This window comes from Sminthopsis crassicaudata, chromosome 5 (genome assembly GCF_048593235.1).
Source record: "Sminthopsis crassicaudata isolate SCR6 chromosome 5, ASM4859323v1, whole genome shotgun sequence".
Lineage (NCBI taxonomy): Eukaryota > Metazoa > Chordata > Mammalia > Dasyuromorphia > Dasyuridae > Sminthopsis > Sminthopsis crassicaudata.
Genome location: NC_133621.1, coordinates 241,451,402 through 241,468,207, shown reverse-complemented (window position 1 = coordinate 241,468,207; position 16,806 = coordinate 241,451,402). Strand labels below are relative to the sequence as shown.

The 16,806-nt window shown below is 33.6% G+C and overlaps 1 protein-coding gene across 9 annotated transcripts in view; it reads left to right on the top strand.

The window, feature by feature from the left end:
* CCDC91 (coiled-coil domain containing 91) overlaps window positions 1-16,806 on the top strand; it is a 533,266-nt gene that overhangs the window by 403,412 nt on the left and 113,048 nt on the right. Inside the window, exon 12 of one of the 9 annotated variants that reach the window (XM_074270663.1) lies at window positions 6,282-6,696. The exons of the other annotated variants lie outside the window; for them this stretch is intronic. Within the exon in view, the coding sequence (XP_074126764.1) occupies window positions 6,282-6,365 (84 nt within the window). The 3' untranslated portion in view covers window positions 6,366-6,696. Of the gene's footprint in view, window positions 1-6,281; window positions 6,697-16,806 lie in introns of those variants that run through there. 9 annotated transcript variants of the gene reach the window in all.

The window sequence follows — 16,806 nt, the reverse complement described above, 5'->3', positions numbered from 1 at the left end:
CTAGGCCAAGTGCATGCTTCCAAACTGATTTTTCCTATATATAGTTCTATTTTTATTCCCTTGCTCAAAAAAAAAATACTGCTTGCCTGTGTCAAATAAAACACTTTATATAGGGTTTTCTACCATCTAACTACACTTTACCTTTCCATTTTTATCACATTAATTTCAGCTTCAAAGAGTTAGAAAGACTTTAACAGAGCCATCTGATGGTACCACATGAGGCCCTGTAACATAGAAGAAGAAGCACCTGGATTCCAAAGTCAGAATATTGGTACAAATCTTAGCTCTGCTTATTACTATCCTTAACTCAAAGCACAAGTCAGCTATCTTCTCCTGGTTTCAATTTCCTGGTCTATACAGGTTAGATTGGGTGATCTAAAAGCCCCATTCTGATTCTAAATTATTTGACTATCCTCTTTGAAGATTTCATCATGAGTAGTGAGGAATTTCCTGAGGCAACCCATTCTTTTTACTTTTAGATAACTGATTTTTTGCAACTTTTTATTAATGTTGAACTGGAATTTGTTGCTATTAAATCCTCCCTTCTTCCCCACCTCACTCCTAGCTATGCCTTCTATGGCCAAACTTCCTAATTTTATCACTGTTAGCACTTCATACAATGTACAGTACATAGTAAATACTAATTATGTCTGTTGACAGATCTAATAAATAAATGCATATGTGCATTATAATCATTAAACATTGTCTGAATTATTAGTGATCCATTACCTCCTGTGAAAATTCATCAGTAAAAACTCTTCCTTACTTTTGATATTATTTGCAATCTGTTTTCTGGGAAAGCAAAAGGACCAGTCTCCAAATGAATACTCTTCTCTCCATGAAACTGAATAAAATGGGGATTATTACCTACCATTTCTTGAGTCCACTGGTGAAAGAATATTATCCAAATCCATGTGGGTCTATATAGCAGCTATAAGATCCTAGGAAATCTTTCTATTTCTATTTCTAAATACATATATTTCATAATTAATGGTATCAGACTTCTTGTATAAGTGTAACAAATAACATGTCTTTATACTTAACATGTACTTTTTTCTAGATCTTAAATTCTGAAAAATCCATGACTACTGAGCATAACCTAATTCTCGTAGTCTTTGCTTGATAGTAACACATAGTTCCTCTAACCATAATTTGGCTAGGTAGTTGGGCAGTCTTAAAAGAGTAGTGAAATCAATCAGTATTTACTATGGTTTATTTTCTTGTATTTTCATATGAAGATTGTAAATATATATATATATATATTAAAATAATTTGATATGGAAGCTATTATGTAAATACAAATTTAATAGCATTAATCTTGTTACTCAAGAGCATCTTTGATGACAACATCTGATTAAGCTTGACCTTAATCAGTTTCTTGATAGCATAGCTTTTCTGGAAAAGTTTATCTACTAATGTTAACTTGGGGTTTCTAGGAATTGTGTTGCAATAAAAATCAGCTTTTTTTTTTATCAGTTATGCCTATTTTGATGGTATGAAAAAATTCTCCTATTCTTCTTGAATATTTTGTATTGATATAAATTGGAGATATTATGGTTGAAACCTCCTAACTGATAAAGATGTATCAGATATATTCCTTCACCAAGAAAATATCAGGCATTTTGCAAAGCTCAGGAGGACAGAAGGTATTAGTAAATCCAATGACTGTTTGTTTTTTCAGTATAGTATGCCAGAGTTTTCCATCTTTAGACACATGCTATCCAGGTGCACACTGGGATTCGTACAAGAAACTTTTGTACTCGCTGTGTGTGTGTATGTGTGTGTGTGTATGCATGCGTGCACACGTATATGTGTGTGTTCTATGTAGAAATGCTGCTTGAGGTCAGAGCAATCCATTTTGTAGCATTTAAATAGAGCACTGATTTAAGTAATAGCAAAGCTTTTCTAGAATTTGAAAAGTGGTTGAAGAGTCAAAGTTTGAATGCAGACATAAAGCATGCTTACAGAATTTTTGGAATTCTGAGATATGGTGCTAGTACTAAGATATTCATTTTACAGTTCAATTCAGACTAATCCCATATGACCTATCTAGAGTATTTGGGTAGATAAATTGGCATACTTTAATGATTTTCTAGATTATGTGTTGGAAATTTGACTGGTGTTAAATTATAAATTAGACACAAATTTTGTATTTGAAGATAATCAAAAACTAGAATAGAAATACTAGAGAAAACTAGACAGAAATCAAGATGACAAAAACTTTAGCATGAAGTCTGGTGTAGTATGATTAAAAGTATACCGGTTTTTATTGTTTTTAATCTGACCTGTGATTTCATTTGTGTATGGACCTTCCAATGAGGAATTTCTTCTGCCAATGCAAAGAAATACCCTTCTGCAATTTATAAAGTTTTCGGGTCATCGTGGAGGAATATTAAGAATATTTATGTATTTACCCACTGTTGTACAATCAGTGTGTGAGAGTCAGGACTTCTAACTCTTGTCCTCTATCTGCTAAAGGAGCAAGAACAAGTGGTGATTACTAAGTTCTAACTCTAACCCTATAATTGTTTTCTGTGTCCCATATTTCTAATTTTTAAACTTCTATTATTAAACTCTAATCATGTAATTGTTTTCTTTGTCAGTTAACTACACATTTTCTCATACTCATAAACTAAGAATCTGTGATACTCTGTCTAGTTTAATTCACATTTGGTGAAATAAAGAAATCATAATCTTTAGATAAATGGATGGATAGATGACAAGTATATATTTGCTTCTACAGAAAGCTTTTCTAATTTTCACCTGTCTTTGTATTCTCCTTTTCTGTTTTGTTGTGTTTCTGAAGCTCATGTGCAAAACAGAATTCATTACCTTCCCTCCTAAACTATCCCTTCTGATCTTCCCTATTATATTATAATACTAATATATAATATAATATCCCCTGGCATATTGTTATTTTATAATATGTGACATAGTGAATGAACAACTTGACCAAGGACACTTGCGGCCTTCTCTAAGTCCTTGGAATTCCCCAGTATTTGTGGTGAAAAAGAAATCTGGGAAATGGAGGATGTTAACTGATCTAAGAAGAGTAAATGAACAGATAGAAACTATGGGAACTCTTCAGCCTGGACTTCCATCTCCTACTCAGTTGCTAAGAGAATGGCCTCTATGGGTTATAGACATTAAGAATTATTTCTATTCTTTCCCTCTAGATAAGGAGGATATGAAAAGATTTGCTTTTTCAGTGCCTAATGTTAATTTGGCTGAGCCTTATAAAAGATATGAATGGACAGTTTTGCCAAGGGAATGAAAAACAGCCCTACTATGTGCCAAATGTATGTTGCTGCTGCTCTTGCTCCAGTAAGAAAAGCCTTTCCAAAAGTAATATTGTTACATTATATGGATGATATTTTGGGATGTGCACCTGAGGAACAAATGTTAGAAGCATATCTACAAAAGACCATGAAAACAGTAAAATACTACAAATTCCATATAGCTACAGAAAAATTTCAAAGACATGTTCCTTTTCAATATTTAGGATATGAAGTATATCCTAAGACACTCACAGTACAAAAGCTTTCTTTAAGAACAGAGAAGTTGAACACCTTAAATGATTTCCAAAAATTAATAAGAGATATCCAATGGATGCATCCAGAGTTAGGCTTAACTACCAATCAACTACAACCTCTATATGATATTTTAAGGTGCTTTAAATTCACCAAGCCAGCTTACAAAAAAAGCACAAGAGGCTTTGAGAGAAGTTGAACTGGCTTTATCCAATGTGGTTGAAAGAGTCACTCAAAAACCCTTGGAAATATCAGTTATTGCTACAAAAGAAGCACCCACAGCAGTCCTTCATCAAGGAGACAGTGTGATTGAGTGGGTGAACCTCCCAGTACAACCAGAACAAAGGCTTACTCCTTACCCAGTGCTTGTGGCTAGAATTTTATTAAAGGCAATTAAGAGAGTAATATAATTATCTGGAATAAGTCCTGAAAAAATATACACATTCTATACTAACGCACAAATTAATGTATGCTGTGAGACCATCCCAGAATGGCAAATTTTATTGGCCGCAGCTCCAAATTTTGCACATGGATCTCCATTAAAGATAACCCGGCTACTACATAATTAGTGATGGATTTTTGAAGAAAAGGTTTCTAAGGTTCCTCTTAAAGGACCAACAATCTTTACAGATGCCTCCAAAGAAAATATTTGTGCTGTATACTCTCATGATTTAACCATAAAGAGAGTAGTCAGGACTCCTTTTCAGTCCACTCAACAGAATGAATTATTTGCTATCATTCTAGCTCTTACTTATTACCCAGGAGACGTAAATATAATTACTGATTCAGCCTATTCAGTAGGTGTAGTACAAAGAATTGCCACAACCCAAATACAATTTGCAGCCTCTAATATTTATCAGCTCTTTAAGGAACTTCAAGAGCAAGTGAGAAAACATCCAGGCAAGATTTATATCTTGCATGTTCACTCACATAGTGGACTTCCAGGTCCTATTTTTGATGGAAATTCAAAGGCAGATAGCCTTCTAACCATGTTAGCCAGTAGTCCTTTATTTCAGGAAGAACAAGAATATCATTCTAAATATCATCAGGCTGCTCGAGCTTTACGTTTACAATTTGGAATCACAAGAGAGGAAGCTAGGAGCATAGTAAAAAGCTGTACAGCTTGTCTTCCTTTCCACGCTCCTACACTCCTTCCAGGGAAGAATCCTCGTGGTTTGAGACCCAATGAAATGTGGCAAATGGATGTGACCCACTATAAATCTTTTGGTCATCTGTCTTTCATCCACGTGGTAGTAGATACCTTTTCAGGATTCATTTTGCAGTGCCAACAGGAAAAGAGACAGCCCAAGTGGTCACTGAATTCCTTATCCAAGCATTTGCAATTATGGGTGTGCCACAAGCAATAAAAACAGATAATGGACCTGCATATAGTTCTAAACATTTTGTGCACTTCTGTGTGCAGTATAAGCTATTACACATTACTGGAATACCTTTTAATCCACAAGGTCAGGCAATAGTAGAGAGAAGAAATAGAGATATTAAGACACTCCTCCAAAAACAAAAGAAAGGGGGAGCCACAGGTAGCCCTAGGGAACTTCTAAATTTAGTTCTCTATACCATTAATTTTCTAATTTTTGACAAAGATGCACTGGCTCCGGCAGACAGGTTTTATAACCCACCAGAAGGGCAGTGTCCAGTGCGAGCAGCTCCACTGTCCTTAGATAATCACCAGATGATGTGGAGAGACCCAGAAAGTGGTGAATGGAAGGGACCAGATAAGTTAACTGCCTGGGGGAGAGGGTTTGCTTGTATTTCTTCAGATGGAGAAGGAATCAGATGGGTGCCAACGAGTCGTATTTGCCTTTTGGAGAGAGACAGAAAAAAGAGAAAGACTTCAAAACAAAGGAGAAAATCTAAGAAACATCTGACACTGAAAGAGCATGGCTAATAAGAAGACTGTTAAAGAACTTTAAAAACCAGCAGGAATCATTGGATTTCCTAACACAAGATGAAACTAATGGACAATGGGCTTATGGACATTTATAAATTCTCAGTTTATGATTATTTGATCATGTTATTTGTTATATATTTCTAGCATGCGTTATGTTACTATGTGTTTATGTAATTATGTATAATGTAATTATATATATATTATATATATATAATGTAATTTATGTAATTATGTATAATGCCTCCCATATTGATGGATTTATGTTTCAAGGTCACAACCACCCTATGTTCTAAATGAAAAGAAAGGGGGAGATGTTGGGTTCTTACCAAGTGCTAATGAGATAATGAGATATTAGGTTCTTACTTAAGTGCTAAGTTGGTACTTAACAATTCTCTAGTTCCAGCCTTTACTGGGAGTTTTACTTGTGAATTCCTGGGGAAGAGCTTGCGTGCTTAGGAGGAGCAAGTTCATTGGTTGAAGTAATTCTTCCCAGAAGCCCTTGCATTATCCCATGCCCATTCTCTGGGAGGATAAAAGAGGGCAGCTCTGGAGGAAAAGTCAGTCTCTGCTCTAGACCAGACTTGAGGCAGCTCTCTGCAGGAAGAGAAATCACTTCTCTGGACAAGAGTTAACGGCAACTGTCTGGAGACAACGGTTCTCTACAGGAAGAAGAATCTGTCAGAGAGATTTGAGTTGACACAGCAGATCTCCTCCCAGAGAGCGATCAGCAGCTTCTGGAGACAAGAGCATGTTACAGTATTGTTATTATTATCCTTCTATTCCTTAAAGTTTGTAATCTCAGTATTATACTTGACTCTTCTTTGATTTTCACCCTACAGAGAAAGAGAGCCAGAGGAAAAATGGGGAAAGGAAATGAAAGCCTTAGAAGAGAGTCTGGAAAAGGCAACAGAAAATACACATAGTGGAATGGAAAAAAGCATATAACTCATTAAGACAGATTTGATAAACTGGAAAAAAGAAAATAACTCATAGGAAAACAGAATTTGTGAAACAGAAAAAGAAAATAACTTCTTAAAAAACAGAATTTGTGAAATGGAAAAATAAATCCATAGAACAAAACAACTCATTCAAAAATTCAATTGGACAAATACAAAAAGAAGTTAAAAAAAGTAAATGAAGAAAATAACACTAAAATTAAGAACTGAACAAATGGAAACAAATGACTCAATAAGGCAACAAAGATCAATCAAGCAAAACCAAAAAAGAAAAAAAAAAAAAAAGAAAAATGTAAAATACCTAATGGGGAAAACAACTGACCTGGAAAATAGATCTAAGAGAGACAATCTAAGGATTATTGGACTCTCTGAAATGCATGATGAAAAAAAGAGCCTAGACATTATTTTTCAGGAAATCATCAAAGAGAACTGCCCAGATGTCATAGAACCAGAAGGTAAATAGACATGGAAAGAATACATTGATCACCTACAGAAAGAGATCCCAAAATTAAAACTTCAAGAAATATTGTGGCTAAATTCCAGAACTATCAGACCAAGATAAAAATACTATAAGCAGCCAGGAAAAAAAAATACTGAGGAATCACAATAAGGATCACTCAGGACCTAGAAGCTTCCACATTAAAGGATCAAAGGACCTGTAATCCGAAATTCTGAAAAGCAAAGAACTTGGTATGCTGGTATGCAGCCAAAAATAACTTACCCAGCCAAAGTGAGCATATTCTGCAAGGGAAGAAAATTGACATTAAATGACATAGGTGGATTCCATGTATTTCTGACAAAAACATCAGAGCTAAATAAAAAGTTTGACCTCCAAATATAGGACTCAAGACAATCATAAAAAGGTAAAAATAACTCTTGAGAAGTATATTTCTGTTATGGGTATACATAAAGAGTACATGTATAATTTGGTTTAATGTTATAATATAAAAAAGAAAGTAGAGGTGGAATGGAAATTGTACCAGGTGGAGGTACTAAATTTCATGAAGAGGCAAAAGAAACCTATTATATCTGAGGGAAAGAAGGGAGGGAGTTGAACATAGTGTGAATCTTTACTCTCATCAGAATTGCCTCAAAAAGAAAATATTAGATATATTTGATTTACAGAGAAACACCTCCCACCTCATTGAAAAGTGGGAGGGGAAAAGTGAAAAGGGAAGGAGTATATATTCATTAAAAATCAGAATTGGACAAATGGAATTAAATGACTCGAGGAGACACAAAGAATCAGTCAAGCAAAACCAAAAAAAATGAAACAATTTATTATTTTCTAATATTTTCTATTTTCTATTTTCCAGTTCTGTTGTTTTCCAAAGTAAACAGAACTGGTAAATAGATCTAAGAGAGATAATCTGAGAATTATTGAATTTCCTGAAAAGTATGACGGAAAAAAAAAAAAGAGCCTGGACACCATTTTCCAGGAAATTATCAAAGAGAACTGCCTAGATGTTATAGAAACAGAGGGTAAAATAGATATTGAAAGAATTCATCAATCACTTACTGAAAGGGACCCTAAAATCCAAACTCCAAGAAATATTGTGGCTAAATTCCAGAAGTATAAGGCCAAGGGAAAAAAACTACAAGCTGCTAGAAAAAATAAATTCAAGTATAGAGGAGCCATAATAAGGATTACTAAGGATCTAGCATTAAAGGATCAAAGGGCCTGGAAGCTGATATTCCAAAAGGCTAAGGAAATTTGTATGCAGCCAAAAATAACTTACCCAGCCAAAACGAGCATTTTTCCCCCCCAGGGAAGAAAATGGACATTCAATGAAATAGATGAATTTCATCTATATCTGATGAAAAAACCAGAACTAAACAAAAAGTTTGATCAAATACGATTCAAGAGAAAACTAAAAAAGGTAAAAAGAAATTTTGGGAATTATATTTCTGTTATAAAGATATGTAAAGAACACATATATAATTTGTTCTAGAAACTAGTGATGGAAACGAAATTGTACCCAAAAAAGGGTAAAGTGGGGATACTACATCTCACAAAGGGGCAAAGGAAACCTATTATATCTGAGAGAAAGAAGGGAGGAGGATGAATATAGTGTGTATATCTTGTCAGAATTGGCTTAAAGAGAAAAATATTAGATTTAACTCAATTTATGATGAAACTTCTCATTGAAAAGAGGGAGGGGAAAGTGAAAAGGGAAGGAGTAAGCTAAGCAGAAGGGAATATATAAATTGTGAGGAAAAGGGCTAAGATAGGGGAAGGAACTCTAAAATGGGGGAGGGATACTAAAAAGGGAGGGCTGTGAGAAGCAAGTGGTGCTCACAAGTTTAAAACTGGTGAGAGGGTTAAGGGGGAAGGAAAGGAGAAAAGCATAAGCAGGGTTTAACAAGATGGCAAGTAATATAAAATTAGTAATTTTAACCATAAATGAATGGGGTAAACTCCCCTATAAAGAGGAAGAAGTTAGCAGACTAGATTAAAAGCCAGAATCCTACAATATATTGTTTACAGTAAACACACTTGAAGCAGGGCAATACATACAGCTCAAAGGTAAAAGGCTGGAGCAGAATCTACAATGTTTCAGGTGATGTAAAAAAAAAATTCTGATCTTAGATCAAGCAAAAGCAAAAATTGATCATTATTAATTAAAAGAGATAAGGAAGGGCACTATATCTTACTAAAGGGTAGCATAGATAATGAAGCAATATCAATATTAAACATATATGCACCAAGTGGTATAGCATCTAAGTTCTTAAAAGAGAAATTCAGATACTGCAAGAAGAAATAGACAGCAAAACTATAATAGTGGGAGATCTCAACCTTGTACTCTCTAAAGTAGAGAAATCAAAGCTCAAAATAAATAAGAAAGAAGTCAGAGGTAAATAGAATACTAGAAAAGTTAGATATGATAGATCTTTGGAGAAAACTAAATGGAGACAGAATGGAGTACACTTTCCTTTCAGCAGTTCATGGAACCTATACAAAAATTGATTACAAATTAGGACATAAAAACCTCAAACACAAATGCAGTAAGGCAGAAATAGTAAATGCATCCTTTCCAGACTATGATACAATGAAAATTACATTCAATAAAAAGCCAAGGGAAAATAGACCAAAAAATAACTGAAAACTAAATAATCTCATACTAAAGAATGACTGGGTGAAACACCAAATCATAGACATAATTAATAACTTCACCCAAGAAAACTTCACCCAAGAAAATGACAATGAGATGCCATACCAAAATGTGTGGGGTGCAGCCAAAGCAGGAATTAGGGGAAATTCTATATCTCTAGAAGCCTACTTGCATAAAATAGAGAAAGAGAAAGTCATTGAATTGGGCTTGCAAATAATAATGTTAGAAAAGGAAACATTTTTAAAAAAACCCAATCAAACACTAAACCTGAAATTCTAAAAATAAAAGGAGAGATTGATAAATTTGAAAGTAAAAAATATATATATATATATATATATATATATATATATATATATATATATATATATATATATATATATATATAGAATTAATTAATAAAACTAACAGTTGGTTTTATGAAAAAACCAACAAAATAGATAAGCCTTTGGTAAATTTGATTTAAAAAAGCAAAGAGAAAAAAATCAAATTGTTTGTCTTAAAACAAAAAGGGAAAACTCGGCACGAATAAAGAGGAAATTAGAACAATAGTTAGGAGCTACTTTGCTCAACTTTATGCCAATAAATTCGATAACTTAAAGATAACTTAAATGAAGAATACCTTCAAAAATATAGCTTGCCCAGATTAACAGAGGAAGAAGTAAATTGGTTAAACAGTCCCATCTTAGTAAAAGAAATAGAACAAGCTATTCATCAACTCCCTAAGAAAAAATCCCCAGGACCATATGGATTTACATGTGAATTCTACCAAACATTTAAAGAACAATTAACTCCAATGCAATATAAACTATTTGAAAAAAATAGGAATTGAAGGAGTCCTATCATATTCCTTTTATGACACAGACATGATACCTAAACCAGGTAGGTTGAAAACAGAGAAAGAAAATTATAGACCAATCTTTCTAATGAATATTGATGCTAAAATCTTAAATAAAATAATAGCAAAAAGATTACGGAAAATTATCCTCAGGATAATATACTATGACCAAGTAGGGTTTATACTAGGAATGCAGGGCTGGTTCAATATTAGGAAAACTATTAGCATAATTAAATATATCAATAACCAAATTAACAAAAACCATATGATCATCTCAATAGATGCAGAAAAAGCATTTGATAAAATCCAACACCCATTCCTAATAAAAACACTTGAGAGTATAGGAATAGAATAAATGGACTTTTCATTAAAATAGACAGGAGCATATTTTTAAAATCGTCAGTACCTTATGTACTGGGGATAAAGTGGAACCATTCCCAGTAAGATCAGGAGTGAAACAATGCTGCCCACTATCATCCTTATTATTCAATATTGTATTAGAAACACTAGCCTCAGCAATAGGAGTTGAGAAAGAGATTAAAGGAATTAGAGTAGGTAATGAGGAAACCAAATTATCAGTCTTTGCAGATGATATGATGGTATACTTAGAAAACCCCAGAGCTTCTACTAAAAAGCTATTAGAAATGATTCACAACTTTAGCACAGTTTGATAACTTTTTGGACATAATTCTAGATTGCTCTCCAGAATGGTTGAATTCATTCACAATTCCAACCAACTACCGGGCTTATATCCCAAAGAGATATTAAAGAAGGGAAAGATACCTGTATGTGCCAAAATGTTTGGGGCAGCCCTTTTTGCAGTGGCTAGAATCTGGAAAATGAATGGATGTCCTTCAATTGGAGAATGGTTGGGTAAATTATGATATATAAATGTTATGGAATATTATTGATCTTTAAGAAATGACCAGCAGGATGCATACAGAGAGCCTTGGAAAGACTTACATGATCCTGAGCGAAATGAGCAGAACCAGGGGATCCTTATACACTTCAACCATACCGTTTGAGGATGTATTCTGATGGAAGAGGATATCTTTGACAAAGAGAAGATCTAATTCATCAACTACACTCAAAGAAGGAACACTGGGAAATGAGTATGAACTGTTTGCATTTTTGTTTTTCTTCCCAGGTTATTTTTACCTTCTGAATCTAATTCTTCTTGTGGAACAAGAGAACTGTACAGTTCTGCACACATATATTGTATCTAAGGTATACTTTAACATGTTTAACATGTATAAGACTGCCTGCCATCTAGGGGAGAGGGTGGAGGGAGGGAAGAAAAAAGTCCGAAGGGAAGTGAGTGCAAGGGATAATGTTGTAAAAAATTATCCATGCATATGTTTTGTCAATAAATAATAATAATAATAATGATAAAAAAGAAAACTCTTAAAAAAAGCTTAGACATCATCTTTCAAGAAATTGTCAGAGAAAAATGATGTGATCATAGAATCAAAGAGCATAATAGAAATTGAAAGAATCCACCAATCACTCTCTGAAATGTCCTAAAATGAAAACACCCAGCACAATTATATCCAAATTCCAGACCTCCCAAGTCAAGGAGAAAATATTGGAAGCATCCAGAAGTAAACAATTCAAGTATCTTAGAGGTATAGTCAGGATAACAAAATATTTAACAGCTTTTAATTAAAGAATCAGAGAGTTTGGAATATGATATTCTAAAGAGCAAAGGAGCTAGGATTGCTACCAAGAACTAATTTGAAACAGATTATAATCCTTCAAAGGGGAAAATAAGCATTCAGTGATATAAAGAACCTTGAAGTATTGCTTATGAAAAGACCAGAACCGAATCGAAAATTTGACTATCAAATAAAAGAGTGAAGAGAAACATAAAAAGTAAACACGACAGAAAGCATAAGGAATTTTAAAAAGTTAAACTATTTATATTTTTAGATGGGAAGATGCACTTATAACTCAATAGCGTTTATTATTAGGATAGTTAGAAGGAATATATATTGATGCACAGATGTTAGTTGAATTCAAGGGGATGATGTCTAAATTTAAAATTCAAAAGTGAGAAAAGAATGTACTGGGAAAAAGGAAAAGGGAGGGATAGAATGGGACAAATTATCACATATAAGAGGCAAGAAAAAGTTTTTATAGTGGAGAAAAGGAAGGAGGGAAAGAGGAGTAAATAAATCTTACTCCCATTAGAATTGGCTCAAAGAGGGAATAATATACACATTCAATTTAGTATAGAAATCGATCTACCTTAAAGGATAATAGGAAGGGAAGGGAAGAGAAGAGAGGGGATGATAGAGGGGAGGGCAGATTTAGGAAGAGGATAATCAGAAGCAAAATAGACTTGTAGAAGTATTGCTTGATCAAAGGTTTGATTAAAATATATATATATATATATATATATATATATATATATAAACAGAACAGAGAAATCATAAGGAACTTAATAAGGTTGAACTATTTACATTCTTACATGGAAAGATGCACTTTGTAACTCTAAAAACTTTTTCATTATTAACAGTTAGAAGGAATATATATTGAAGAACAGGTGTTAGTTGAATTCAAAGTGATCATGTCTGAAAAGATAAAATTCAAGAGAAAGCAATGTGCTGGGGAAAAAGGAAAATACCACTGCTATCTCTGTATCCTAAAAGACATAAAAACAAGGAAAATAATCTATATTTATAGCAGCTCTTTTCTGGAAGCAGAGAATTAGACATTAATAGGATGACTATCAATTGGTAATGGCTGAAGTGTAGAACAGGCTACTGTTTCAGTTGAACCCAAGTGCCTTTCTCTTTGGCTTCCATCTTCTAACCATTTTCTTTAACTCATTTCAGGAAGCTATCTCTTCTCTTAAGAGTGTTTAATGCGCAATGTGCACATTAATTTTCTTGGCTAAAATCTTGGGAAAGAGGGAGGAAGAAAATGAGATAATGTTCAGTTTAAAGTCAATGGATGGATAGTCATTGTAAACTTAAAGAAAGGGTATTTTATTCTGGAGAAGTCCTAGATATATGTTATATTTACCTAGATCAGGATATCTGTTGCACTACTATACTCATCAATTGATGGGGTAGATGTTGAAAAAAAAAAAAGAAATATCTAGATATTAAAAGATAATACTCTATATAATAATATAATAATAATATTAATAATATAATAATAATTAATTAATAAATAATATAATAATATAATAATAAACTTGAGTAAGGTTTTTGTTTGCCTTTAGTTCATGTGTTAAGATTGGTCATAATGCTGATTGTGGATCTGCAAACATTTCTCCCACTATAAATAAGAAAATAATCTTGAGTTTTTTGATTCTTCAGGTTTTTTTATTCCATTAATCTAGTCTTCTTTGATCTTCCTTGTTAAGGAAAGGAAAGTGTATGTGATTGACACCAGCCTGGAAAGAGAAAAGCCAATCATTACTTTTTCTCTCCTGGCAAAGTCCTGTTAAAAAAGATTCCAAGCTATACATATACTGAAACTGTGTCTGATGTTGGTAACTTTTCATGATAATTCATAAGCACAGCCACTATAATTTTAGGATTATGCTTTTTCAAAATAAACCCACAGGTATGACAATCAGTGGTTACATTTTCTATATGAAATTTAGTATCTCCACCTCACCCTTTATATGAAAAGAAAGATCTTCCAGTATACCAGCAAAGAAATGACATATACATTTCATTCCTCCAAAGAAACCAAATGATTTCAAATCTCTAATGTTATTTCTTTGATGAAATCATTTATTTTGAAGGATATGAGGGAAGAAGACTAGAGAAGAAAACAATTGGCCTACCTTTGATCTTTGGCTTCCTAATTTACTAACTATATAACCATAAGCAAATCATTTTATGTCTTATTTGCCTGCACTGCATAATTGACAAGATTGTGTGGACAGTACTTCACACTATAAACTAGTACCTAAACAGGAGCTACTATTATGTTTATCTAGTTTTGAGTGTGTTTGTATTTATACTTATTTACAATCCAACAAAAATTTGAAAATAGCCTATAAGTAATTTAAAATCAGAAAAGCTTTAGAGATCATTTAATCAAATTTCCTCATTTTATCATTGCATAAACTTTAGTTTCAGAAAAATGAAGTGATATTTGGCTAGAAGAAAATCTGAAGATATTAGTCCCAAAGTTTTACCAGTATTATAAGGAATCATGCTTCAGCAACATCAATATTGTCACTGGACAGTCATTGTAAAACACAGTTATTTTTTAAAGTGAAATTGAGGTTTATTGGGGGGGGGGCGGGGCAGAGCCAAGATGGCAGAGGAAAGACAGGAAAGCAGGAAAGACTGCTTCAAATTCCTTTCAGTAGGACTCTCAACAAATTTTAGAATATCAGAACACCCCAACAGATGGAGTAGAACATTTCCCAGCTGAAAGCAACTTAAAAGGTCAAGAGAAAAGGTCTGTGACACAAAGATGGGAGTCTATCATGCAATCCCAGTGCAGTCCCAGCACATCTCCAACCCCCACCTGGCACTGGCCCCAGCAACAGTGAGGTGAAACCTCAGAATCAGCAGCAGTGAGGGAGGTTTCTGGACCTCTGGACCTAGGGACACTAGGGAGGATTTGGGATTTGGAAGGTCAGCAGAGAGAATCTGTGGCAATGGGATGGGAGAACAATGTGCAATCCTGAGCACAGGCTCAGCTCCAGCAATCAAAACTGTTTCATTTTAGCACATTAGATCTTACTGGTACAATTGAACTCCTAACAGTCCCAGAACATGAAAAAGTGCTTGTGGTCAGGTCCCTAGAAAGATTTCTGAAAACAGCTGCACAAAATCTCTGAAACTTGAGACAATGCACCCTGTACCCTGGAAACAGAGCCCTACTTTAATAAAGAGTTAAAAGTCAGGTAATAGGATAGGAAGATGAGCAGACAAGAGAAAAATTTTCTGACCATTTAAAGTTATGGTGACAAGGAAGATCAAAACACATACTCAGAAGATGATAACAAAGTTTATATATTCAAAAAAATCTCCAAGAAAAATAAAAATTGAATTCAGGCCATGGAAGAGTTCAAAAGGGATTTTGAAAATCAAGTAAGTAAGATAGAGAAAAAATTAGGAAAAGAATTGAGAGTTGTGCAAATGGAAATACCAAAAAAAAAAAAAAAAACTAATGAGGAGAAGAGTGCCTTAAAAAGCAAAATTGGCCATTTGGGAAAGGAGGTACAAAAGCTCAAAGCAAAATAATTCCTTAAAAATTAGAATTGAGTAAATGAAAGCTAATAACTTTGTGTAAAATCAGCATACAATAAAACAAATTCAAAAAAATTAAAAGTACAAAAATTATGAAATAAGTCATTGGAAAAACAACTGACCTGGAAAATAGATCCAGGAGATATCATTTAAAAATTATTGGTAAAAGTCATGATCAAAAAGAGAACCTGGACATCATCTTTCCAAAAATTATCAAGGAAAACTGTGCTGGTATTCTAGAACCAGAGCATAAAATAGAAATCAAAAGAATCCACCAATCACCTCTTCAAAGAGATCCCAAAATGAAAATTTCCAAGAATTATAATATTCTAATTCTAAAATTCCCAAATCAAGGAGAAAATATTGCGAGCTTCCAGAAAGAAAATTCAATTATACTAGAGCCACAGTCAAGATAACACAAGATTTAGGAGCTTCTATTTAAAGGACCAGAGAGTTTGCAATATGATATTCTGTAGAGCAGCAGACCTAGGACTACAACCAAAATTCACCAATCCAGCAAAAAATGAATATAATCCTGCAGAGCAAAAGGGGGTGCATTCAGTGAAATAGAGGATTTTTAAGCATTCATGATAAAAAGAGATTAGTGGAAAATTTGATTTTTAAGTACAGGATTCTGGAGAAGCATAAGAAGGTAATCACGAAAATTATATCATAAGAATCTTAATGTTTATTTACATTCCTACATGGGAGGATGATATTCATTAGAACTTTCTCATTATTATGGAAGTTAGAAAGAGTATATGAATACACACACACACACACACACACACACACACACACACATATATACACACATATATATATATATATATAAAGAGAAAGACAGAGACAGAAGGAAAGGTGAGTTGAATATGAAGAGATAATATCTTAAAAATGATGAAATTAAAAGGTAAGAGAGAAATATACTAAGAAAGAGGAAGGGAGGAGTGCTGCAAATTATCTGCCACAAAAAAGACAAGAAAAAGCTTTTACAGTGGAAGGAGAAAGAGGGAAGAAAGGGTGAGTGAGTTAAACTTACTCTCATCAGAGTTGCTTCAAAGAAGAAATAACATGCATACTCAATAGGGGTATAGAAATTTACCTTATTCTGCAGGAAAATAGGAGGGGAATGGAATATGTCAAAAGGAGAAGATAATAAAAGAGAGAGCATATTGGGGGAGGGAGTGCTCAGTAGCAAAACACTTTTGAGGAGGGACAGGATGAAAAGAAAGAAA